General features: G+C 40.6%; 1 protein-coding gene across 4 annotated transcripts in view; it reads left to right on the top strand.

Moving 5' to 3' along the window:
- Nucleotides 1-21,867, top strand: part of PLEKHH1 (pleckstrin homology, MyTH4 and FERM domain containing H1) — an 88,496-nt gene that overhangs the window by 8,078 nt on the left and 58,551 nt on the right. For all 4 annotated transcript variants that reach the window (XM_061611085.1, XM_061611084.1, XM_061611083.1 and 1 more), the window contains exons 2-7: nucleotides 1,007-1,175; nucleotides 8,570-8,632; nucleotides 15,873-16,016; nucleotides 16,918-17,001; nucleotides 17,693-17,774; nucleotides 20,061-21,037. In XM_061611085.1, coding sequence (XP_061467069.1) covers nucleotides 1,050-1,175; nucleotides 8,570-8,632; nucleotides 15,873-16,016; nucleotides 16,918-17,001; nucleotides 17,693-17,774; nucleotides 20,061-21,037 — 1,476 coding nt within the window. In that variant the 5' untranslated portion in view covers nucleotides 1,007-1,049. The remainder of the gene's footprint in view (nucleotides 1-1,006; nucleotides 1,176-8,569; nucleotides 8,633-15,872; nucleotides 16,017-16,917; nucleotides 17,002-17,692; nucleotides 17,775-20,060; nucleotides 21,038-21,867) is intronic.

Here is a 21,867-nt window from a genome sequence, read left to right as displayed (position 1 = left end):
TTGTGTCAATGTTTTCTTGGATACTCAGATTTATTTATTTATTAGTAAGAAGAAGGTAGAGCCTGGATGCCAACCACTATTTGCTGTGTGCCAAATGAAGCAGCTGCATAGGATCAGGCTGCTAGACTGCGATCAATTGTCATATGTATTCCTTCGTGTTACTGGTAACGATATGACTTTTAGGAACCATTAATACTATTTCATCATTGCTCTGTTACATAAGAAATACCTTGTAGGAAAGCAGCAGGACTTTTCTTATGTTGGCCTGTTCCACATGGCAACTATTGCTGGTTTGCAGAGGAGTAGTTTTATACCACACTTCTCAAGTCTTATACTGTGAGGGTTGGTTCACACATGCACATACATCACTTAGGTTGCAATCCAAATCTTGGCTGGACAGCGGTGGGGCTGAATGGAACACAGGGGCCAACACCACATCTGCAGTCCTGATGCTCATGTCAACTTGGGTGGAAGGCAAGTGACAGACAAATTGTTGGAGCTGGCACAGTAAATCGGCTCTAATTGGACCCGATGCCATCATGTGACAGTAGTGGGGCCAGCTCAGGATCCAGCAGATCCCAGGCTGGTTCACCCCCAGAACTCCCTCTTTCAGGGCTTTCCATGGGCTGTCACTGTCAAGGATTCCCACCCACCCCGCAACACCTCCACCCACCTGCATGCTTGGCAAGTGGAACAGCTGAGTAATTCTATCATAACTCCACAGGCGGAGGCTGGTAGGGCTCATTGGAGGGGCACTGCCGTACAATCCCACACACACACACACCAGCCCAGAGCAAAGGAAGTGTGGATTGTAGTTCTAGCTTCTTGACATTTGATCTGGCAGCTAAATGTGTAGATTGCTTCCACTGAAAAATCACTGCTAATGAAATGCGACATCTAGTGATTGAGACTGTGTGGCCTTGTGTTGGGAGGAAATATATAACGACTATTCATATAACATTTTAGTCATATCTGTCCTATTTTTTTCTTTGACTTGATCACTTAGGACACTTTGAGGACATCAGTCTAGGGAGAAGAAAGGTTTCAAAATGGCAGAGCTTACTGTTGAGAGTGGTAGCTGCATGGACTGGCAAAAACGATGCCTTGCACTGGAGACGCAGCTCTTCAAATTCCGCCTGCAAGCTAGCAAGATCCGGGAGCTTCTGGCTGAGAAGGTGAGGCAAAAGCTATGTTGTGTAATCAATCTCTGTTGCTTATTTTTAAGTTTTTGGATGAGATCCCTCCCTTTAAATATTAGACAGGCGCCACCTGTGTTCTCTTTTTGTTGCCTACTGAAGACCTTCCTCTTCCAACAAGCCTTTTAAGTAGAGACCCACTCTGTATCTGTACTGGAATTGTTTTAAGGTGTTTTTTAGATGTTTTGTTTTCAATATGTTTTTATTGTTTTACCACTTCTTGTTAGCTGCCCTGGGTTCCTTTTGGAAGGAAGGATTGGATATAAAGTTAATAAATAAACAATAATCAGCCAGTAAGAAAGACTGTGATCCCACACTCAATTATGCTGAGACCAGGAGATGTATATTTCAAAATCAATCTTTATAATGAAAAATTACAGAGTTTCAACTTAAAATTGCTCTCATGTGCTACAAGAAAATCTAGAGAAATTGTCTTGTCGTGTTTTCATAGTTAATGAACTGTTTTTTTTAAAGCAGATCCCACTTTACTCTCTGGGAAGAGGCTTAAGAGGTTTAACAAAACCCAAAAAATGTCAACATAGAAATATAGGTGGTGTTCACTCACTCATTCTCTTACTCAATACTTGAACTCTGTCCCTGGAGGGCCTGAAGTTCTTTCTGTGTTGAGAACAGGTCACCTGCTCTGCCACAGAATCCCTCTTTAAAGCCTTCTCTGTTCCTACTCTCCTTACAACACATTCTGTCACTGGGGCTAGTTGGTTTGGACCAATCATAAGCCTGCATGACCAGTCTTATTTCTATTGCTGTCCAGACAAAAAGAAAATTTTTACCTTACTGTGACTGGTTTAGACTCTTTTACGGTTGGGCTGCAAACCTAGCTAATAAGCAGCCTCAAAATAGCATCTATTCTGTTTCATGCACAAATATGTAAAATATTTACTTTATCATGGCCAGAGAGAGGTCCCATTATGTCACAATTACATGCTGAAATTGAATATCATCTTACACTCTAATGTATCATTTCCTCTTTTTATGAAAACTTTAAACAAAATGCCAAGAATTCTGGTGAGCAATGTGGTCAGGGCAGGGCAGGGGTCAATGGTACACACAGGAACAGAGGCAGAGGTCCCTTGCTTTGTGGTGGCCTGAGGCAAATTGCTCCATTTGTCCCCGCTCTCTGGACAGCCCTGCAGCTTTGCAGTGTTACCAAGCTGTATGGCTTGTGCAGGATTGCAAAACATAGCAGTGTAAAAGACCCTGCTACTCCCAGGCTTTTCTACAACAATGCCTATGAAAAGGGGCCAGAGCAAGCTACCTTTTATTTTGCTGTTCTGCTTTCAGTGCATTCCTGCTCCAGTTCTGTGATCCCAATGAAGTCTCCGACATGTGGTGTAGTTGGGTCTCAAAGGATGACTCTCATGGTGTTGTAGACATTACCGAGTTGTAGGCTATATTATTTATTATGCTCAGCACTCGCACAAAATGACTCCTTCTGCAAGCTCTCTTCTCTGAGCTCCAACAGTCCCTCCTCAGCTTGTGTGTGTGTGTGTGTGTGTGTATAACCATTGCCTTGGAGTAAAGCTGAGTTCCACTGATTTTTACCTAGCACAAATGACATCAAAGTGGAAACTGAGAAAGAAACTTACTTTAAAGTTAATTGAAAGAAGATCATTTTTGTAGTTAGTACCCAAACAACTTGTTGAACCTTGAAAGAAAGGGTACAGCCACTTGCTTTTTGCCACCCTAGCTCACTACAGCTCACTCAAAAAACATGCCACCCTAGACTCCTTCTGGGAGGAAGGGTGGGATGTAAATGTAATAATAAATAAATAAATAAAATTTTTAAAATGCAACCATTGAGCTTAGCTCGGTGCCTCAGGTGACTACACAGCTTGTGCACCCCTAAGTGTACCCTGGGGATACTATTTTATAGTAACTCCCAGAGAACAGACTTTAGGAGGTGGTACACAACAGCCAATGTGGCGTAGTGGTCAGAGTGTTGGACTACAACCTGGGAGACAAGGGTTCAAATCCCCACATAGCCATGAAGCTCACTGGGTGACCTTGGGCAAGTCCCTGCCTCTCAGCCTCAGGGGAAGGCAAGACTGCTTACCATGAAGACCCTATTCATAGGGTTGCCATAAGTCAGAATTGATTTGAAGGCAGTCCATTTCATTTTTTTCACACAACACCATGGACATTAGCTTGTGTATTCTATTTTGTCCCTCCTGCTTTTTAACTTCTACAAAAAAAAACACTGGAAGAGATTGTCTGGAGCTCAGTCTCCCCCCCCCCCAATCTCAATTCAGGGTGTTTATGGAGGTTCTGAGATCTGTGCCTGAATTTGGGCATAAGATTATCAAGATGTGGACTAACCAATTCAAAACTTAATCCAGATAAAAGTGCCCCTGTTTAGCATGACTGCTGACCCAGTGATAGGGTGTAAGCCTGTTTTGGATGGGGTTTACTCATTTTGAAAAATCCGGTTTGCATTTTTGTTGTTTTCCATAACTTGGCTTTTCTTCTGGATGCCCAGGTTGTGGCTGTGGCCAGGAGTGCTTTTGCTCAGTTTAGGTTCAGAAACCAAAAGCTAATGAAAAGAAATCCCATGTTTATTATAAGTGTATATTTTATCATTTTTAGAGCAGTGGCTGTGATTTAGCTTCTGGACTCCATCTCTGGCTCCCCCAACATACATACACAAATTTTGAGACTGGATATAGTGAAATTTGGCATGTATACAAAAGTCTTAGCTCAAATTCTTAATCTGATACCCAAGTGCATGTTCTGCCCCCCCAAATATCTGGGACACCGAAAGTTCTCAATCTCATTACTTTGAGCACTTTTAAAATCAGCTGTGGCATATATGTGTATGATAGAAGGAGGTTCTTATGGTGTTGATAGATAAATTCATTGTTGCTGCATGAGCTACTAAGAAGCTATGCATTGCTCAGTTCAACAAACTTCATTTATTATTTGCATTTATAAATAGCTTGATATTTTTAAAAGCTCTTAAATTTTAATGCCATACCTTTATTATTTTGAAAAGAACTTGCATGGCTTTGAAATAATGATTTCAGAACCTAACATGCCACCCTATGTGTGTGTGTTTATTTAATCTCCAAATCCCACTTCTTTCTTTAGAAATCCTTAGTTTAAATCTTCACCCAGTCAACGTTTTTGAAAAGAATTCCAACAGAATGATGACTACACAATAAACCTGTCTGATTGCTCTACAGTCTGCTAAGCACCTGACTGCTGAAGACCCCTCTGGAAAGGGAAATAAAGACTCTGGAGTTAATCCAGCCCTAGGGGGGTGTATGTATGAAACTACTGGACCCTTTGTTGAGATTAGGGAGCAGTTTGGCTCACTGATCAGGTTACTCTGTAACTGGTTGTATGGCTTTGTGATGTGTTTTTTCTCAAAGACCAAAGAATAAGCAGTTAAAGGCTGTAACTTTACAAAGCCTTGTCAGAAGCACAAGGAGGAGCGAGGGGAGGCTTTGCTTGCCTGCTTCAGACTGATAGAATGGTTGAAAGTATAGATTTGCCACTGATTAATTTATTCATTTTGATTGATCTAGTAATTCAATCACATAATTTAAGAACTGAATCACCCATGCTTTAATTCTACATCTGAGGTTCCAAAACTTCAGCCTAGGGTTCACACATTTGTTTGTTTCCCACCCTTCAACAAGTTCTTGGGGCAGCTTTTGATTAATCATTTGATAACTTAAGCATCAAGTGGTGAATGACCACCACACCACAGGACGAACATGTATATCCTCTTGTATTACTTCAAATACCATGCTTTTAAAAGGATCCAGTTCACGCATTCAGTCTTGAACCATCACCTTTTGAATTGTCTAGTGTTAAATTATCAAATGACTGCACACAGAGATGGGAACCATCCCCAGGTCCTTTATAAATTATGTGAGGAATATTAGAATGCTCTCTTGATAAAAGTCCTCTGCACTGTGTTCTGTCATGACCCTCTTGAGAAACGCAAAACAAGTGCAGTGCTAGCAATCATACTGTTCAAATGCTTTTGACAGCTTTACATGGAAATTAAAATATACTGGGAGTTTAGGACTGCATGTCTTTGGTAACTGGTATTTACTTGCACTCTCTGGTTTTTTTATGCAGTTGCACCCACCAAGGAAAAGAGGGGTAATATTCTCTTGATGAGTGACATGGCAGACGGTTGCCATGGCAGCATGATGACCCTGTTACAAATGAGCTTTGAGGCCTGTCAGGGGAAAAAAAAGACAGGAAGGAAAAGAAATTGAGAGAAAAAAAAGTGGAGAAAGTAATGAATCTAAAAGAGAGAGTGAAAAAAGAAAAAGTAGCTTGATTCTAACATGAATGTCTGACTCAATTTAGAAGTAGAGATAGGTACACAGGATTTCCTATGCACTTTTTTCAGGGACCCATTTGAAGGATCATACAGATGGTTAATGCATCTTTACCCAGTAAATCTAGAGGCGCATTCAAGAATATCATGCCTTTAGTAACAAGCATTTACTTACACAGTTGTGCACACAAGGAGAAAGAGGGGCAATATTCAATTGATGAGTGACATGGCAGACTGTTGCCATAGCAGCATGATGACCCTGTTAACAAAGGAGCTCTGGGGCCAAGAAACTTTGGCCATCCTCCTCACCTTTGAGATATTAACCTGCTGGATAATGGGGTTTTATCTTTCTGCAGCATGTGCAGCTTTGGTGGGCTAATCGTCAGAAATGCAGAAAATGAATTTTGAACATTGCATTTCAGTATCTGTTGTGCAGTTAATTAGTTGTGCAGTTTTCTCATCTGTATTACAAAATATGATTTGTGGAAATTGCCATTTGAATGCTCAGCTTATTGTTAGTTTGCCCCTGGGGAACCTTGAAGCACACATGAAACTCAAAAGCACCATGAAATTGCACCCTTGTCTGATGTAAAACAGAGCAGCTGTTTTAACTTTACATAGCAAGACAATGGTGGAAATAAGGAAGAATGCCAATTTTTTTTAGACTGAGTCAGACTACATGTATTTTTATTAAGGTTTGGCAGGCTGTAAAGAAATGCCATGTGATAATGTGGATGGTTTGGGTATTGATTCATTTGGGAGGTAAGTAGGATTCGTCTGTTCTAAAATAACCCTGGTTTCTTGGGGGAGATCTCCCTCTAAGATACTATTCTCATTCAGCTTACTTATTGGTATGGTTCATTGCCTCCCATAAATGAACAAGTATCTGACAGTTAGGGTTGCCATCTTGATCAAGAGCAAAAATAACAAAATCATGTGTAGATGTTAAAGTGTTTCAAATGTATGCAGTGGCCCATAGTATTGTCATGAAGCTGAGCTTTCAATGTGGGTCAAAATGGATGTTGATTTCCAGGTAGGTGCTGGCTATTACTTTTAAAGCCCTAAATACCTTGAGTCCAGCATACCTAAAGGATTGTCTAGTATGAGCATTCCCACCGTTTCAGAGCTGCAAAAGAGGCTCTTCTCCCAGCAGTGGTGAAAATATGACTAGATGAGATGCAAGAGAGGGCATTCCCTGTGATCCACCTAGATTATGCTACTCCCTACTTCAGGCGGTCTATCTAGTCCCTTCTCTCATTGCCTTCCATCCCCTAGTTGTTGTTGTTTTCTAATTCTGGCAGACATTTGTCTGGATTAAAGGCTGACTGCTTGTTTTTTTAGCTACTTTTTATAAGCTGTGTCTACTTTTCATATAACATGGAAGCTGTGCCGTTCCAGATGTTGTTGGACTTCAGATCCCATCAGCTCCAGCCACTATGGACAATTTTTAGCTGATAATGGAAATTGTAGTCCAGCAACTTCAGGAGGGGCACAGGTTTCCTTTGTCTGTTTTATTGTGCTATTTCATTTTTATGGATGGTTTTGTAGCTGTTTTTAACCTATTGGAGGCCCCCTTGAGCATTGTATCTACATTGCAAGGGCAAGGTATAAATATTCAAAACTAAGTAAATTAGAGTAGACTACATGTCAACCCTAGCAAGAATTCATTTCTTAGTCTAGTACAGATACAAATAAATGGCACTATGAATTTGAGAAAATTATATGAATTACTTTTGAATGTTCTTCTAAATTGAATTTTAGGAAAATTAAGCCCACAAGCTGTATGTAATAATGTAACTTTCTCTTATTGAGCTACTATCCCAATGTAATTTCTGCTGGTTTTCCTGGTGTTCAAACAGCTCTCCAGGGAAAACTTATATGATAATTAAGAAAATTAATGAGCTCTTGTACATAAGCTTATGAGAACAAAGAACCTATGGGACACTGACCTACAGTCCTATTTTCCTCTCCCACAGGGAGATTACGTGTGCAAATACTGTTTTCCCAAGAAGAATGAATGTGAAAGGTGGGAAGATAATTTAGAGAGTACATTGAAGCCTGGGAAAAGCCAAGCTGTGTCAAGAGGAGATGCTGTAGACACAGCTCTTAGTTACTTTCTCTGCAGGAACAGTCTTGGAGATCATGTTTTGAGAGATGTTACTTACAAGGAGATCAGGATGTTCTTCATGTAATTCCAACTGATTTAGTATTCATGCACTGTAATGATAGTGTGTGTTTGGTCAGATCATCAGCAAAACAAAGAACAAAGAGAAGCTTGGATATCAAAGCCAACTTTCTAAAATAATTTCATTTATTCTGTCAGAATTAATGCTGAGTCAATATTTCAGCATGGTATTACCATGGTGCTGTATTTCTGTCAACCTAGAAAACTAGAATTAAGGACACCTCTGAAATCTCGGGGTCATTCTTGGCAGTGCAGCTGAACCATAATTTAAGGGCATGCTTTGCAAAACTGAATGTGGACTAAGGGAATAGGAGAGCACTGACACAAGACCCTGAGGTAATCACTTGGGAGGCTGCAGGCTCCTGTGAAAACTGGCCCCAGATGGCCATTGAATTTAGCATAAAGTTTCTGTCATTCTTATTCCTGGAAATAATATGGCATAGGAATGTATGAGCATTGTTGTTACTTCTTTCCTAAAGGTTTGATAAGGTAAACAGCACTTTTCAAAACAGTTTCTAGACATTAAAATATACTGCACCTTATAATGATAATGTCATGAGATAGAATCTATCATAATCCTGCTAATAATAGATGCTAATGGTGGGTTGGTAGCTTCTAAGTAAGCTGCTTATAGGAGCGATAAACAGCATGTAAAATGTAGATGTACTGGAACATATCCTTTCCAACGATGCAATAAAGGTCAACATTCACTAAGAAAATGATTGGTGACGTCTCTTTAAAGAGCTCTGCTCCTGGTTTGATCCACCCACATACTTTTAGAAATTCCAAAGATCACAGTGATGAGAAATTGCTTTTATTCTAAAGAGGTTAAAAATAATAATTTTTGAACATTTCTCCTATTTTGCTGTGAAGATGCAAGAACTGGAGCAAAGAGTGGTTGAGGCAGAACAGAGAGCCCAAAATGCGGAGAAACAGGTATGAGTTTCTCTAATATCATTACTACCCTAAAATGTGAAACCTTTTACAGCTGGACTGGCACCTCAAGAGGCCACCCTCTGAAAATGTAGAATAGTTGACAAGTTGTTCTTCTGTGGGTTCTTTGATACTCAAAGGGTGGAGACAGACAGTAGTTCTTAGGAACATAACATAAGAAAAGCCAGCTGCATCAGACCAATGGCTCATCTAGTCCAGCATCCTGTTCTCACAGTGGCCAGCCAGATGCGTATGGGAAACAGGACCTGAATGCAACGGCACTCTCCCCTCCTGCAGTTTGCAGCAACTGGTACTTAGAAGCATTCTGTCTTCAGCTGTGGAGGCAGAGCATAGCCATCGTGGCTAGTAGCCCTTGATACCCTTATCCTCCATGAATTTGTCTAATCCTCTTTTAAAGACCTCCAAGTTGGTGGCCATCACTGCCTCCTCAAGGAGCAAGTTCCAAAGCTTAACTATGTGCTGTGTGAAGAAGTACTTTTTTAAAATCTGGGAGTTTGAGCAAGGCATTACTTTTCATGGGATGTACATATACATTTATTTTTGTCTTTCTTTTGCCTCTGGCCAAGCAGGTTTTGCAGGTATCTGAAACAATACAAAACCCTGCAAAACCTGTTTACCAGTGGTGAAAGTGGAAGACAATGAACAGCATGGTGGTTCTTCAACACTTCAAAAAACTATAATCTGTCTCCTACCAACGAGCAATAGGTCCAGTGTAAGATTCATGGTAATTGTTTTCAGTATAACATGGGATCCTCTCAGTGTGCACTATTCTGTGCTTTATATTTTAAAATGATGTGGTATGTGCTGTACACTGACCTTGGAAGATTACTTTTTAAAAGGAATAAATTACAATTACTGTTACGTGGCCACAAAAAGGAATAAATTACCATTACAATTACAATTGTTCTGAAAGGAATTGAATCCTTTACTATTGCTCAAAAATAATCACTACAATTACACTTAAGTAACTTTAAAAACAAAAATTAGAGTGCCTGCAAGGTGCTAGCCTTGGCTGCTGCACACCTAACTAGCCTAAAACAACATTAAACGTAAACACACACACACAAAGAAGGTAGTAGAAGTTTTTTATCCATAAGATTAACAGAATGGCAGAAGAGAATGTCACATCCACCCCACCAACCTCAACTGTGATTCCATGTGAAGTGTCCCCCCATCTCTTCCCTATCCTACAAAATCCCCCCAGTCAGAGTGCAAGGAAGTAGGCTGATAGCACAATTAGAAGATACCCTCTTTGCATAATTTTTGCTCACTAAATACCCCTGCCTGGGCCAGTCATTCAGCCTAACTACTTCACAGGGTTGTTGTGAAAATAAAATGGGGGGGGGAGAGCCATGTACAATGAATTGAAGTAGGATTTGAAGATGATGATTGTGATGATAATAAATACACAGCATTTCAAACTAATTCTATATGAGAAGCATTCCATGCTAAGCTTGGAAGACTAAGGAAGTAGCAAAAAATGTAGCAAAAATATTATTAATAATAATGGTAACTAATTAATTCTGCACAAAACTCTATGCCCTATTACACAATTGCCTATAGTGGGGATAGGACATGGATGGATTAAAGTGGGCTTGCTTTAGAAGTTTAGAAGGAAGGAACTATATGGAACCAACCAGGGCTGGCTCTAGGTTTCTGGGGACAGGCTATCAGTGGGGCCCTCCTCAAACTATACTCCTCCCTCTTGGCCCCATTCCTTTCAACTAAAACACATTTTGATCTATATGGCAACCCCCTATCATCAAAGAAAAATGCAAACTTTAGTACTTCACTAGTTGCCTTTGTAACATTTTTTGTCAACAGAATAACTTAGAGGTAACTTAATCCTATACATACGTACCTGGGAGTAAGTCCCATTGAACTCATTGGGGTTTGCTTCTGAGTAGACACGTATGCATGATTGAACTGTCAGAGGTAGAACTTAAGAAACATACCGTAGGTAAACAGAAAATGCACGTATCAAAAGTAATCCACCAGAATAAATGCTATCCCTTCTCCTGCAATTAAAAATGTAATCTTACTTCTTGCACAGTGTATAGTTAAACTATGGAATTTGCTCCCACAAGAAGCAGTGATGGGCACCAACTTGGATGGCTTCTAAAGAGGATTAGACAAATCCATAGAGGTTAAAGCTATTAGCGGCATCTAGCCACAATGGCTCTGATCTGCCTCTGTAATTGGAGGCACTATGCTTCTGAATATCAGTTGCTGGGAATACAAGCAGGGAAAGTGTTGCTCTTGCACTCAGGTCCTACTTGTGGCTTTCTCAGTCCAGTCCTAATGTATGTCTACTCCAAATTTCATTGAGTTAAATGGATAAGTAGATAGGATTGCAGATTAATTTTTACCTCTAAAGAAACCCTGTCAGACATAGAACTTAAGAGACATACTTTTCTGGACATGTTTGAAACAATGTAGGCGGGTAGGGAGTTGTGTTAATCTAATTGGGTATTCAACATGGTACCCTCCAGATGTTGTTGGACTACAACTCCCATCAGTCTCAGACAACATAACCAATTATCAGGGATGATGGAAATTAAAGTCCAACAACATCTGGAAGGCACTATGTTGGCTATCCCTGGTCTGAAAGGCACCACAAGTAACTTTCGTTCTTTGTTGCAAAACATCAGCATTTCAGAGGCTGTACTTTATTAATGCTGTACCAACTGCAACTACCGCTTATGTACATATATTGTCTCAGCCTAAGTTACCTCACAGGGTTATTGCAAAGATAAAATGGAAAGGGAAGGGCATTCACATGGCATGTAAATACATGGCATGCAGAAATCAAAAGTAAATCTGGGGAGGAGGGCACACAAAAGTAATAAGATGTCTGACAGGCAGAATATTAACAGGTGAAGCTTTCCCCATAATTGTATTTCCATACTAGAAAAGGCTTACCCCATTTAACTTCTACCTGCCCCACTGTTAAATGCACAAGAGCTCTGATCTCCTGCAATGCCAACCCTAAACCATGGAAAGAACTCAAGTTAACAAAAAATAACAACCACAGAGTTTGGGCAATTTTAATCTTTTTTAAATAAGTGAGACACTAGCTATAAGATGAGACACTAGCTATAAAAACCCAGATGAAGCCTTGACAAACAGCAACATAAATACTCTGAACATGAGCATTTTCACAATTTAAATTTTTTACTCATCATTGCTTTTGCTTATTTGCTGCCTTGGGCCAGTCCCTAACTCTCAGCCTAACCTACCTCACGTGGCTGTTGTGAAGATATAGAAGGCAGAATTAAAATGGCTGCAAAAGGAGACTAAGGCTGCAATCCAGTACATGTCTACTCAGAAGTAAGCTCCATTGGGTTCAATGGGACTTACTCCCAGATAACCATGTACTGGATTGCAGCTGCAATCCATACAATGATTTTTAAAAGTGCCAGTTTGCAACTCTTTGCATATGTCATGGGGTGGGGGATGCTTTAATTTGCACAAAATAACTTCCAGGGAATACCTGTGACCTGCTTGAGATGAAGATGCATCCTGTTTATTAGGAAGAAAGGAAGCACAGGAAAGAAAATCAGAAGCAGCAGCTGTTTAGGACCCTGGTTGCTTGCTGCTGCAATTTCTGCCTGCCTGCCCCTCGCTGGCCCTGAAGCAGAGAAGCTGTGGCTGTGAGGAGGCTTTTGGCTCTGCTCCTTGCTCTCTCAGCAACCCAGTTGGAGGCATGTGATTTTAACCCACGAATCAGAGGAGCAGAAGACTTGTCCTGCCCCCCCCCACTGTAATGCCCCAAAGTAATGCTGGATACACTACAATTACAGCTCAAAAGTAATAAAATGTCTCCTCATTTTATTACAATCAAAATGTAAAGAAATCCACTCATTCCTCAAAAAAGTAATAATCTACAAGTAATTTGTTTTTCCTAACTAATTACTTCCAAGCTCTGGCTATACAGCAAAATTCCCATTATTCAAACACTACCTTCTAAAAATCATTAAACAAATTTTTTGTCTCCCCCACTTCATCACCAAGAAATCCATATAAAATCTGTAGTATTATTATTACTACTACTACTACATTTATATCCCACCTTTCCCTCAAGGTGATGTACAAACATGGTCCTCCCCCTCCCAATTTTATCCTCACAACAACCCTGTGACGTAGATTAGGCTGTGACTCAGTGACTGGGTCAAGGTCAACCAGTGAGCTTCACTGTTGAGCAGGGATGTGAACCCTGGTCTCCCAGGGTCCTAGTCCAGCACTCTTAACTGCCAGACCATATTGGCTCTATAGCACTCTGGTTTGCCCAGGTTTGAATTGAATTGAATTGAAACTTTATTTTTACCCTGCCCTTTTTCCAAACTGGAACTCAGGGCGGCTTACAAATAGAACTACATGTAGTTAAAAACATAGAAAAACATACAATTAAAATACAATTAAACTATGCACAAACTTAAAACTGTAAAAGGCACAAAAATCTAAAAACAATTTAAAACAATAAAAATAATAATATAAAACAATAAAACAAGCCTTGTAAAGCCCAATCCTAAACACCTATCCCAAAAGCCTGTCGGAATAAAAAAGTCTTTAGTTGCCGACGGAAGGATGGCAAGGAGGGGGCCATTCGTGCCTCCCTAGGAAGGGAATTCCAGAACCTAGGAGCAGCCACCGAGAAGGCCCTATCTCGCGTCCCCACCAATCGCACTTGCGAGGGTGTTGGGACTGAGAGAAGGGCCTCTCCTGAAGCTCTCAGGGCCCGGGCAGGCTCATACAGAGAGATACGGTCTGACAAATAGCCTGGACCTGGGCCGTATAGGACTTTAAAGGTCAAAACCAGCACTTTGAATTGTGACCGGAAACAAACTGGCAGCCAGTGGAGCTGTTGTAACAAGGGAGTTGTATCGTCCCTGTAACCAGCCCCTGTTAATACTCCGGCTGCAGCTCTCTGCAGGTTTCTAATGATACAAATGTTTTCAGAGAGGGAGATACATTTACATCTTTGAGTGCTAATATACTTTTAAACATGTTTCTAAAGTTTACTCTAGGAGCCTACAACCCAGGCTGGATTGGCATATCCTGGCCAAACCTGGAGGAGTGAATCAAGCTTGGAGGTTGCTGCTGCCTGTTATCAATAGCACCACCCAGCTTGGTATCTAAGGAGAAATGGAAATGCCTTTAGAAATGCCTTAATTAAATCTGACAGGCTTAGGAAATGGTTTAATATATAATGTGGAGCTACCACCCCACAAACTGCTATATTTTGGAGAAGCTATAGACATCTGGGAAATGAAGGGTTTTGTGCTGAGTTTTAAAGCTGGTGTTTTCTTTCACCTCTTGAGTTTAGAGTTTTGGATGCCTCCTTCAGTGTGCTGTTATATTCAGCTAAGGTAAACAAATGGTTACTGTCCCTGTCCAGAGACTAGAGTCACCACTCAAGCATCAGACAGGTGGGAGGGACTCTTTCTTTAGACTGTAATTATCCCGAGCTCTAATCAAAACACATCCCAGCTTGGCAGGCTAAGCTTTCTGGCTTGGGGTGCCACATGCTTGCCTTCCAGATTCAGGGCAGGGGAAAAGCTGTTTGCCTCTCTTTGTCTAATGCAGGCAGACAGGAGGACAAAACACAGCTTTCCGCAACTCTGGGGCGAGGAATGTCCAATGAAGCATAACCTGCTTTCGTGCAGAAATTTGCACGTAAACCAGGAAATATTTCACATGGCATTGCCAATCTCAATTTGAGAACTTTGAGGAGGAGGCCAGTAGGCTTTGGTCTTGGGGCCATCAGTGTTTTTAAAGAGAAAAGGGAACTAGATTGAGAAGGAACATTTACTTTCAGACACAGCCAAAATATTTATGGTATCTCCATATAGGTGGTGTTCAAAATCCTGAAAGCAGGTGGATTAATATACATGCTGGGATGAAAACAGATGATGGGACATGCCCATGGAAAAAGGGGCAGACCCCAAAGCCTGCCAAGAGGAGACTTGGGCAGTGTGACTGGGATAGGCCTCTGCCTGAGATCTCTGAGTGTTGGTGTCAGTTTGATGATTAGACAATGCTGGACTTGATGGACCAGAGGTCTGACCCCATCACAAAGCAGTTTCATGTGCTTGCATGAGTTCTTAAAATGGACCACTGGGGTGGCTGTTTCTACACAGCTAGTGATTAATGTGTGGTGGCTCCACTGTGGTTTGGGGAACTTCACCTACACCACCATGAGCCTTGTGTGTGTATGAACACGCACTTGTGAGGGTCAGTTAGACAACATGAAAAATATGTGATTGCATTTCATCTGTCTTGTTTTTTTGTTTTTAAAAAGAAAGACATGATAGATGCAAAGGGAATCAGGATTCAGAGTGTGCCTGCTGTAGTGGCCAAGACTCTAGATGTGCTACATAGCAGATGGGAACGGGAAAAAAGCCCCTGTGGGCGATAGGCAGGAGAAAATGCAGCTGCCTTATCTCCTGATCAGAATAAGACTTTGCAGAATAAGTACAACTTATCCACTAACTGATAGTTTTTCATTCACCATGTTCATGACAATGATATAGGCATAAATCAATAAACAACAGCTCTTAACTTCATCATTGATTGGCCATACTGCTCACTCTGCTGATGAAGTTACACATCAGGGTATCTTGCACATGTTTGCAAGCATGCAAAAAAAAAAGTTAGGGGAAAAAACCTCAATAGTCAGTCATTTTAGTGATTGTTTTTTATTGTTTTTAAATGTTTTTATATTGCTGTACACTGCCCTGAAGTTTTGTGAGGGGGTGGTATAGAAATACTTTTAATAAATAAACATTTTGTTGCAGGGCCCCACTTAGATGTACCTATAAAATATGTTTGATGCCTTCTTTCATGCCATCTTGCATGGTTGGGACAATCTCCCTGTCTGAAGATGGTAGACTTCCAGGCACCTCTTTTATTTATCTCCTGAAATATATCTTTTCCTTGAGTCCTTTGACTATTTAGGTTGCAGTGCTATACCCACTTACCTCTGAGCATGCAGTCATTGAACTGTGTGCTGTTACTGTGATATTTTCAACATGTATACCAGAGCTCTAGTTCATGGGATTATGACAAATACATGAGAATTCTTTAAGAAGAATTCCCCCCGCTGACCCCCAAATAAAGGTCTGTGAGTAAACAAATAGTTTATTCCCACCAGAGTCCAAGGTGTTTCCTTCCCTTTCGCCACCCTTTCTCATGGCACTGAAAGTGTAAGGGGATCTTTCAGGTTGAGGTCATGGAAGAGAAGCTGAAGCTTGCCAACATGAAAACAAGTGGTTCAAGCGAATACAAGAAATACCAGGAGCTGGTGAGCAGAATGCAAGGAAAGAATGAACTAATCAAGAAACTGGAAGCACAGCTGGAAAAGCAGGTAATAAAGCTAGCTTTGGCTGGAATGCATGCATCATCTGCAGCCAGTAAATAAGGTACTGCCTGAAATTATGGCTTCTGTTCCTGCCTCTAGAAGGCTTTTACGTCTGTCTCCCTTCTCAGATCCAGTGACTGACTGATTAAAAGAATTATGTACTACCCTACAGTAGAGTTTCCAGAGCTGTTTCCAGAATAGGTCGCATCCAACTGAGTCTGTCCACAAGTGGAACGAACTTCCACTCATGCAACAGACCTTCTCCTTGCTGCCCTCCTGTACACCCCCCGAATCTGTTCCGGGCAGTTGGAGGAGCTCCAGAGCAGATTTGAGAGATGTGGGGGCTGCAAGGAAGGGGAGGAAAAGTCCTATCCAGTCTGATCGCACAACATTGGATATCACCCATAATAATAATAATAATAATAATAAATGTTTTTAAAATATAAATACATTTAAAAGACTGGGAGAATAAAAACATATTTGGCTGGAACCAAAAGAATAACAAAGTTGGTGCCAGACAGGTTCTCTCATGGCAGAGAGAATTCCACAAACAGGATGCCACAACTGAGAAGCCTTTCTCTCTGGTTGCCATCCACTTTATATTGGATGGCAGGAGCACCTGGTAGAGAGCCTCCAAAGATCAGCTGAATATCTGGACAAATTATTATGGAAGCAAGTGTTCATTTAGGTACCTGGTTTCTGAGCTGTGTATGTCAATAGTCTTCTTCTGGCTAGTCAGGCAAGTGTCCACAAAATCTCCACAACATTCCATTTTGTTATGTAACAATTGTGCAAAACAACAACACACCGATCTTGTGGAAAGACGAATGGCTACATCCGTACTTTATCCAGGTTGAATTGACTCTGCTGCTGCCCGATCACATTTACCTATTTCTTTTCTTCACAGAAGCAACTGAGAGCAGATGATGCAAAAATTGTCCAAGAAAAAGCTGCCAAAATTAAGGACTGGGTGACTGCTAAACTCAGAGAGGTGATGGCCAGTTTCTTTTTTTCCTTTCTTTCTAAACCGTATAGGTTGGAGTACAATCTGCATATATTGATAGAGTTGTAGCTGGAGATGGTTGTGTGGACAGTAACAATAAGAGACTCCTGATGAAGACAACTTCTTTACTGTGAATATTTCAGATGCAAGTTATTGTTTATTGGGCATGTTTCATTGTGCAGTGGTTGACTTTTGCTCACACCCCTATTCTGTAGATTTGTGTAACTACACTGGCACAGAAGGGGGCTTGTGCTGCTACCTCAGCAGGGGTATCCTACGCTGCAACGGCATGTAAACTATTTCATTGCACTCTTGGAGAAGACATCATGTCCAGTTATATGGCTTCTTTTACTGTCTCTATGGGTTGTAGAACTGGGTCAATAATTATGACAAGTTTACAGTCTAATCTATGAATTTAATTAGTAATTTAGTTAGATGAGTCCACGTTTATTGGTTTAAGCAGACTGTAGTACTGATTGGCTGTGGAGAGACTGGGCAAAGGACTATTCCTAAAGGTTGGACTTCTTCTTTTGTTTTTTTAAAGAGGGGATTTACAGTTAGATTCATTTTATAATTTTCTTGAGATTATATTAAAGCCAAAAGTCTGGACAGGATTGTTTGCAAAGGAAAAATACTTTAAAGAGCTTTTTAAAAAGTGTGTTCTTCTACTGTTTCACAGCTTGAGACGGAAAACCATTACCTCAAGGATTATAATCTGAGGCTGACTGAGCAGATCAAAGCCCTTCAAGAAGCACTGCAGGGTAAATACATGTTTTGTTATAAATGTCTAGGGAAAGTGGAAAGAACCCTCAGATCTGTTGCTGGTTTCACTGTAATTGTGCACGGTAGTTTAGAAGAAATTCTCTGTGCAAGTTTCTGTGCAAGCCATTTGTGGTTTCCTTCCAGTGTGCAGAGGTAATGTGAGCAGAATATGTTTTGACTTTCTATTTTATATGTATCATTTAAAAAATGCATACTTTCAGACAGACTGGCTATAAGATCTCTGTTGCAGTCTCCATAATAATGGCTGGTCCTTTAATTGAGCTGTGAAGGCCATAATTCATGCCAATGGCAGAAAATCCATTACCTTTCTTGGAGTAATATCAGGTTTTATCAAGGAATGATGCCACATTATCAAATCATAAGCAGCAGGGGGGGGGTTACAACACAGTTGGTCAGTTTAGCAGAACTGAAGATAAAGACTGAAAGTACTTTCACACATCTATTGTTTAGGAGGTTGCAGTAAAAATTTCAGCATCACGTTAAGTCATTGCCAGCTGTCCAAACATCTAACTGCTGATTCCTTTCCTGACGTGTTTGATGCTCACTGACAAAGTTCATGGGTCCACCTGAATGTAGATTGTAGACTTCCCATTGAAATTTAATACTAGTACTAATAATAATTGCTTTGACACTGAGTTGTAGCATGCTAAACAGGAGAACTAGAAGATCTCACTAACTGCTCCATCCTAAGAATGTTCATGTAGAACTTTGTGTCTAACATGATTGCTGAGGACGTACCAGTGTATCTGTGTTACATTAGTATTTCTTTTAGCTGGTACATACAACAGAGATGGGAATCATGTGACCCTCCAGATGTTGTTGAATTCCTAACTCCCTTTAGTCTCAACCAGCATAGCCTATGGTCAGGGGTTATGGGAACTGTGGTCCAGCAACATCTGTAAGGCCACAGGTTCCCCATACCTGTGACATGTATGATAGAGCCCCAGCTCAATCATACAGGACATTTTCTGGGAGGTTGTTCACATAGTGGTGTACAGCTCCTGTTGGGGTGTGACAGTGAGCGTTGGGTTTGCATTCCTTCCTACTGCACGTAGTGCATTGAAAGTGACTAGGGAAAGCCTATTCTGCATCTATGGCATTTGTTCTCCCTGTTTCAGCTAAAGATGTATGTTCTTTCTGCTGGGTCCTGAAAACAGCATGTCTATCTAGAATATAATTAACATTTCAAATGGAAGGGAATTGTATTCTCCAAATTGCTTTCTCTCTAGTTAGGCATGGCCATGTCACATAGACAAGCAACCTGGAGCACAGGAGAATTGTATGTATGTGTACGGTGGTGTCAATTCTGTGCTGATATTCCCTGATTGTCATGAATGTATTCCTCTTCATACATGAGGTGTCACTTCTCTCTGCAAGGACAATCACCTTTCCATCTGAAAGCTTTGCAAGGAAGTTGTTCTCATCCATTCTGATTGCTTACTGAATGAGATGGTTGCTATAATAACCTGGTATTAAATGTTCCTGGGATGACACCAACCAGACAGCTCTGAATGATACATTGACTCCTACACATAATTGTATTGTCTTATTGTGTATCATTCAATTCAGATTCTCCAGCATTGAGGCTAATTTGAACCAGGGCTTAATCCCTCATCTTCTATGCCACTGCTTAGCATGGTAATGTGGCAAGTAATAATACGGAAAACATTGCTTTTGAACATATGCAGAGTAGATTCACTTCTAAATAGCCACAATCCCTACCCTACATACCAAAGTGTGTTTGGGATTAAGGGCCAGAACTTCCAAACAACGGTCCTGCCTCATAAGTCCATCCAACATTTGTTTTCACCATTCCTCTGGAAATAAAATACATCTTTTGCAGACATCTTTACAGATTAACAGCTTTGACTACTGTTGTTTTACCAGAAACCTCCAGGTACATTTAGTTTAGAAAATGGTAAGGGGGGGTGAGGTATGAGAAGTATAAAAGTATACGTAATGCAGAGAAAGGACCAAGAGAAGTCCCACCGCCTTAATGCTAGAGCCCCGAGCCATCCAATTAAGATGAATGTTGGAAAATTCATGGAGAATAAGACTATCAATGACTAGTAGTCATGATGGTTGTCGGAGGCAGTATGCCTCTGATATACCAGTTGCTCTGAAATACCACAAGTGGGCGGAGTGCTATTGCACTTAGGTCCTGTTTTCAGGCTTCCCATAGACATCTGATTAGGCACTGTGAGAACAGCATGCTGGACTAGATGGCTGTTCTTATGTTTTTTTCTTTTTACTCCCAATTGCAGATTTGACGACTATTTCTCCTGAAGAATCTATTTCCAGCTGCAACATTCCGCTCCTTAGAGATCCATTGTCATACCTCCATGAGAACTCACACCAGGGTGCGAGGATTCTTGCAATGGACATCAAACAGGCATATCAGAATGTATCTATGGAAGGTGGTCCTTATATAGCAAGTGTAGTATTTATGGATGATGGCTGTGTAGCAGGTGAGGTTAACAAATCAGTATCTTCTCGAAGCACACTGAAGCTTATCTCTGACTCTTCAGATTACAAGAACTCTTCAGAAGATAACTTGGTCTCCATGGCACACCCCCAAATCTGCCCATCATCAAACCACCAAGCTGAGACTGTGAAATTTCATGGAGTTTTAGGTTCACAGTCTTCTCAGGAGGAACTTGACAGTTCCATTAGTGACTCAGACAAGACATTATCTGACCTGTGCAAGCCATTAGATGAACTGAGTACTGACTTGACCACTCATAGGTTGAACTCCTTCTCTGGGGAAATGAAAAATGTCCTTAGTAGTTCTCTCTCAACATCAATTCCAGCCTTGAAGTTGCCAAAATCCATCACTTCAATTCCCTGCAATTTCCCAGGGAGGGGACTAGGTAACAGCATGACTCTTCCCAAAGTTCGGACTCCTAGCAATCCACGAGACAGCATCCTGCTAGCCAAGAGGCATTATAGCCAACCACAGTCAGGAGTAGATTCCTTTCATCATGTGGTGAACATTGAGATCAGCACGTTTCAGCCTATAAGTGCTGCAGCACATTGCCAGGGACAAGTGGAAGAGACAGATATTGATGAAGAAATAGCAGAAAACATGGAGATGGAAGACTGTTTAGTGGAGGAGGCAGGGATGGATGAAGAGATTCATCTGCAGTCTTGCTCCAGTAAGAAGACAGGGGCTTCTGAAATTGGAGTGATGGATCCAGGAGGCAAGCCACCCACTCCGCCATTGCACAGATTTCCATCTTGGGTAAGATGTTCACCATTCACTACAGATGGGGGACTTTAATTCACTGCAAGTTTTTAAAAAAACAAAGTTAATGCAGCTTGGAAAAATCAAATTCACCAGTTTTATCATTGCTGGAATAAACTAACTATATAAATTGCACTGCTGTTGTTAGTTTAATCTTATATCCAGATGTTACAAATACCATCAGAAGGATTTTGAAAGAATGTCAACATGGCTGGGTTTGAGGCTCTTGTCAAATTCCTAAACCATACCATAGGAGAAGAGAAGGAAGGTTGGAGTTCAAAAGAAGGCCCTTGGGAAGGGCCAGGGAGTTGTAAAGAATGGATAAGTTTCTTTTTTAAAAAGTTTTCACATTAAATAAATACATAAATATATGCACACTTGCATATGTACATACTGTACTTGCTTATACTACTAACATTAAAACATACAAATATATTTATAAAATTCATTGGTAAATATACTCTTACGTACAGTTATAAATTGATCAAGTTTTTTTAAAATTTATAACTTTACTATCAGAGATCAGAGACTTCTCGTGTTCTAGGGAAGAAAGGTTATCACTCAGGTAGAAGAACTCTGATATGTAACATCCCAAATGAAGTATTTGAATTATTTATACCAAAATAATTTCTAATATATTGAATCACAGGTTCCCCCCTTTCTAATAACAGTGCGTCTTTTAATGTGCCTTGCAATCCTGTATGCTTAACCATCTCATAGATCTAGATTTTCTTAATAAATTTTGTTTTACTAAGTTTTTGGTTACTCTTCCATAATTTGGCATTCTTGCATTTGTAAATATATATAAGATTTCATTCTGTTTATCA

Source organism: Rhineura floridana, chromosome 2 (assembly GCF_030035675.1).
Source record: "Rhineura floridana isolate rRhiFlo1 chromosome 2, rRhiFlo1.hap2, whole genome shotgun sequence".
Lineage (NCBI taxonomy): Eukaryota > Metazoa > Chordata > Lepidosauria > Squamata > Rhineuridae > Rhineura > Rhineura floridana.
Note: the sequence above shows the minus strand (reverse complement) of the source record. Positions and strands in the feature narration are given on the sequence as shown.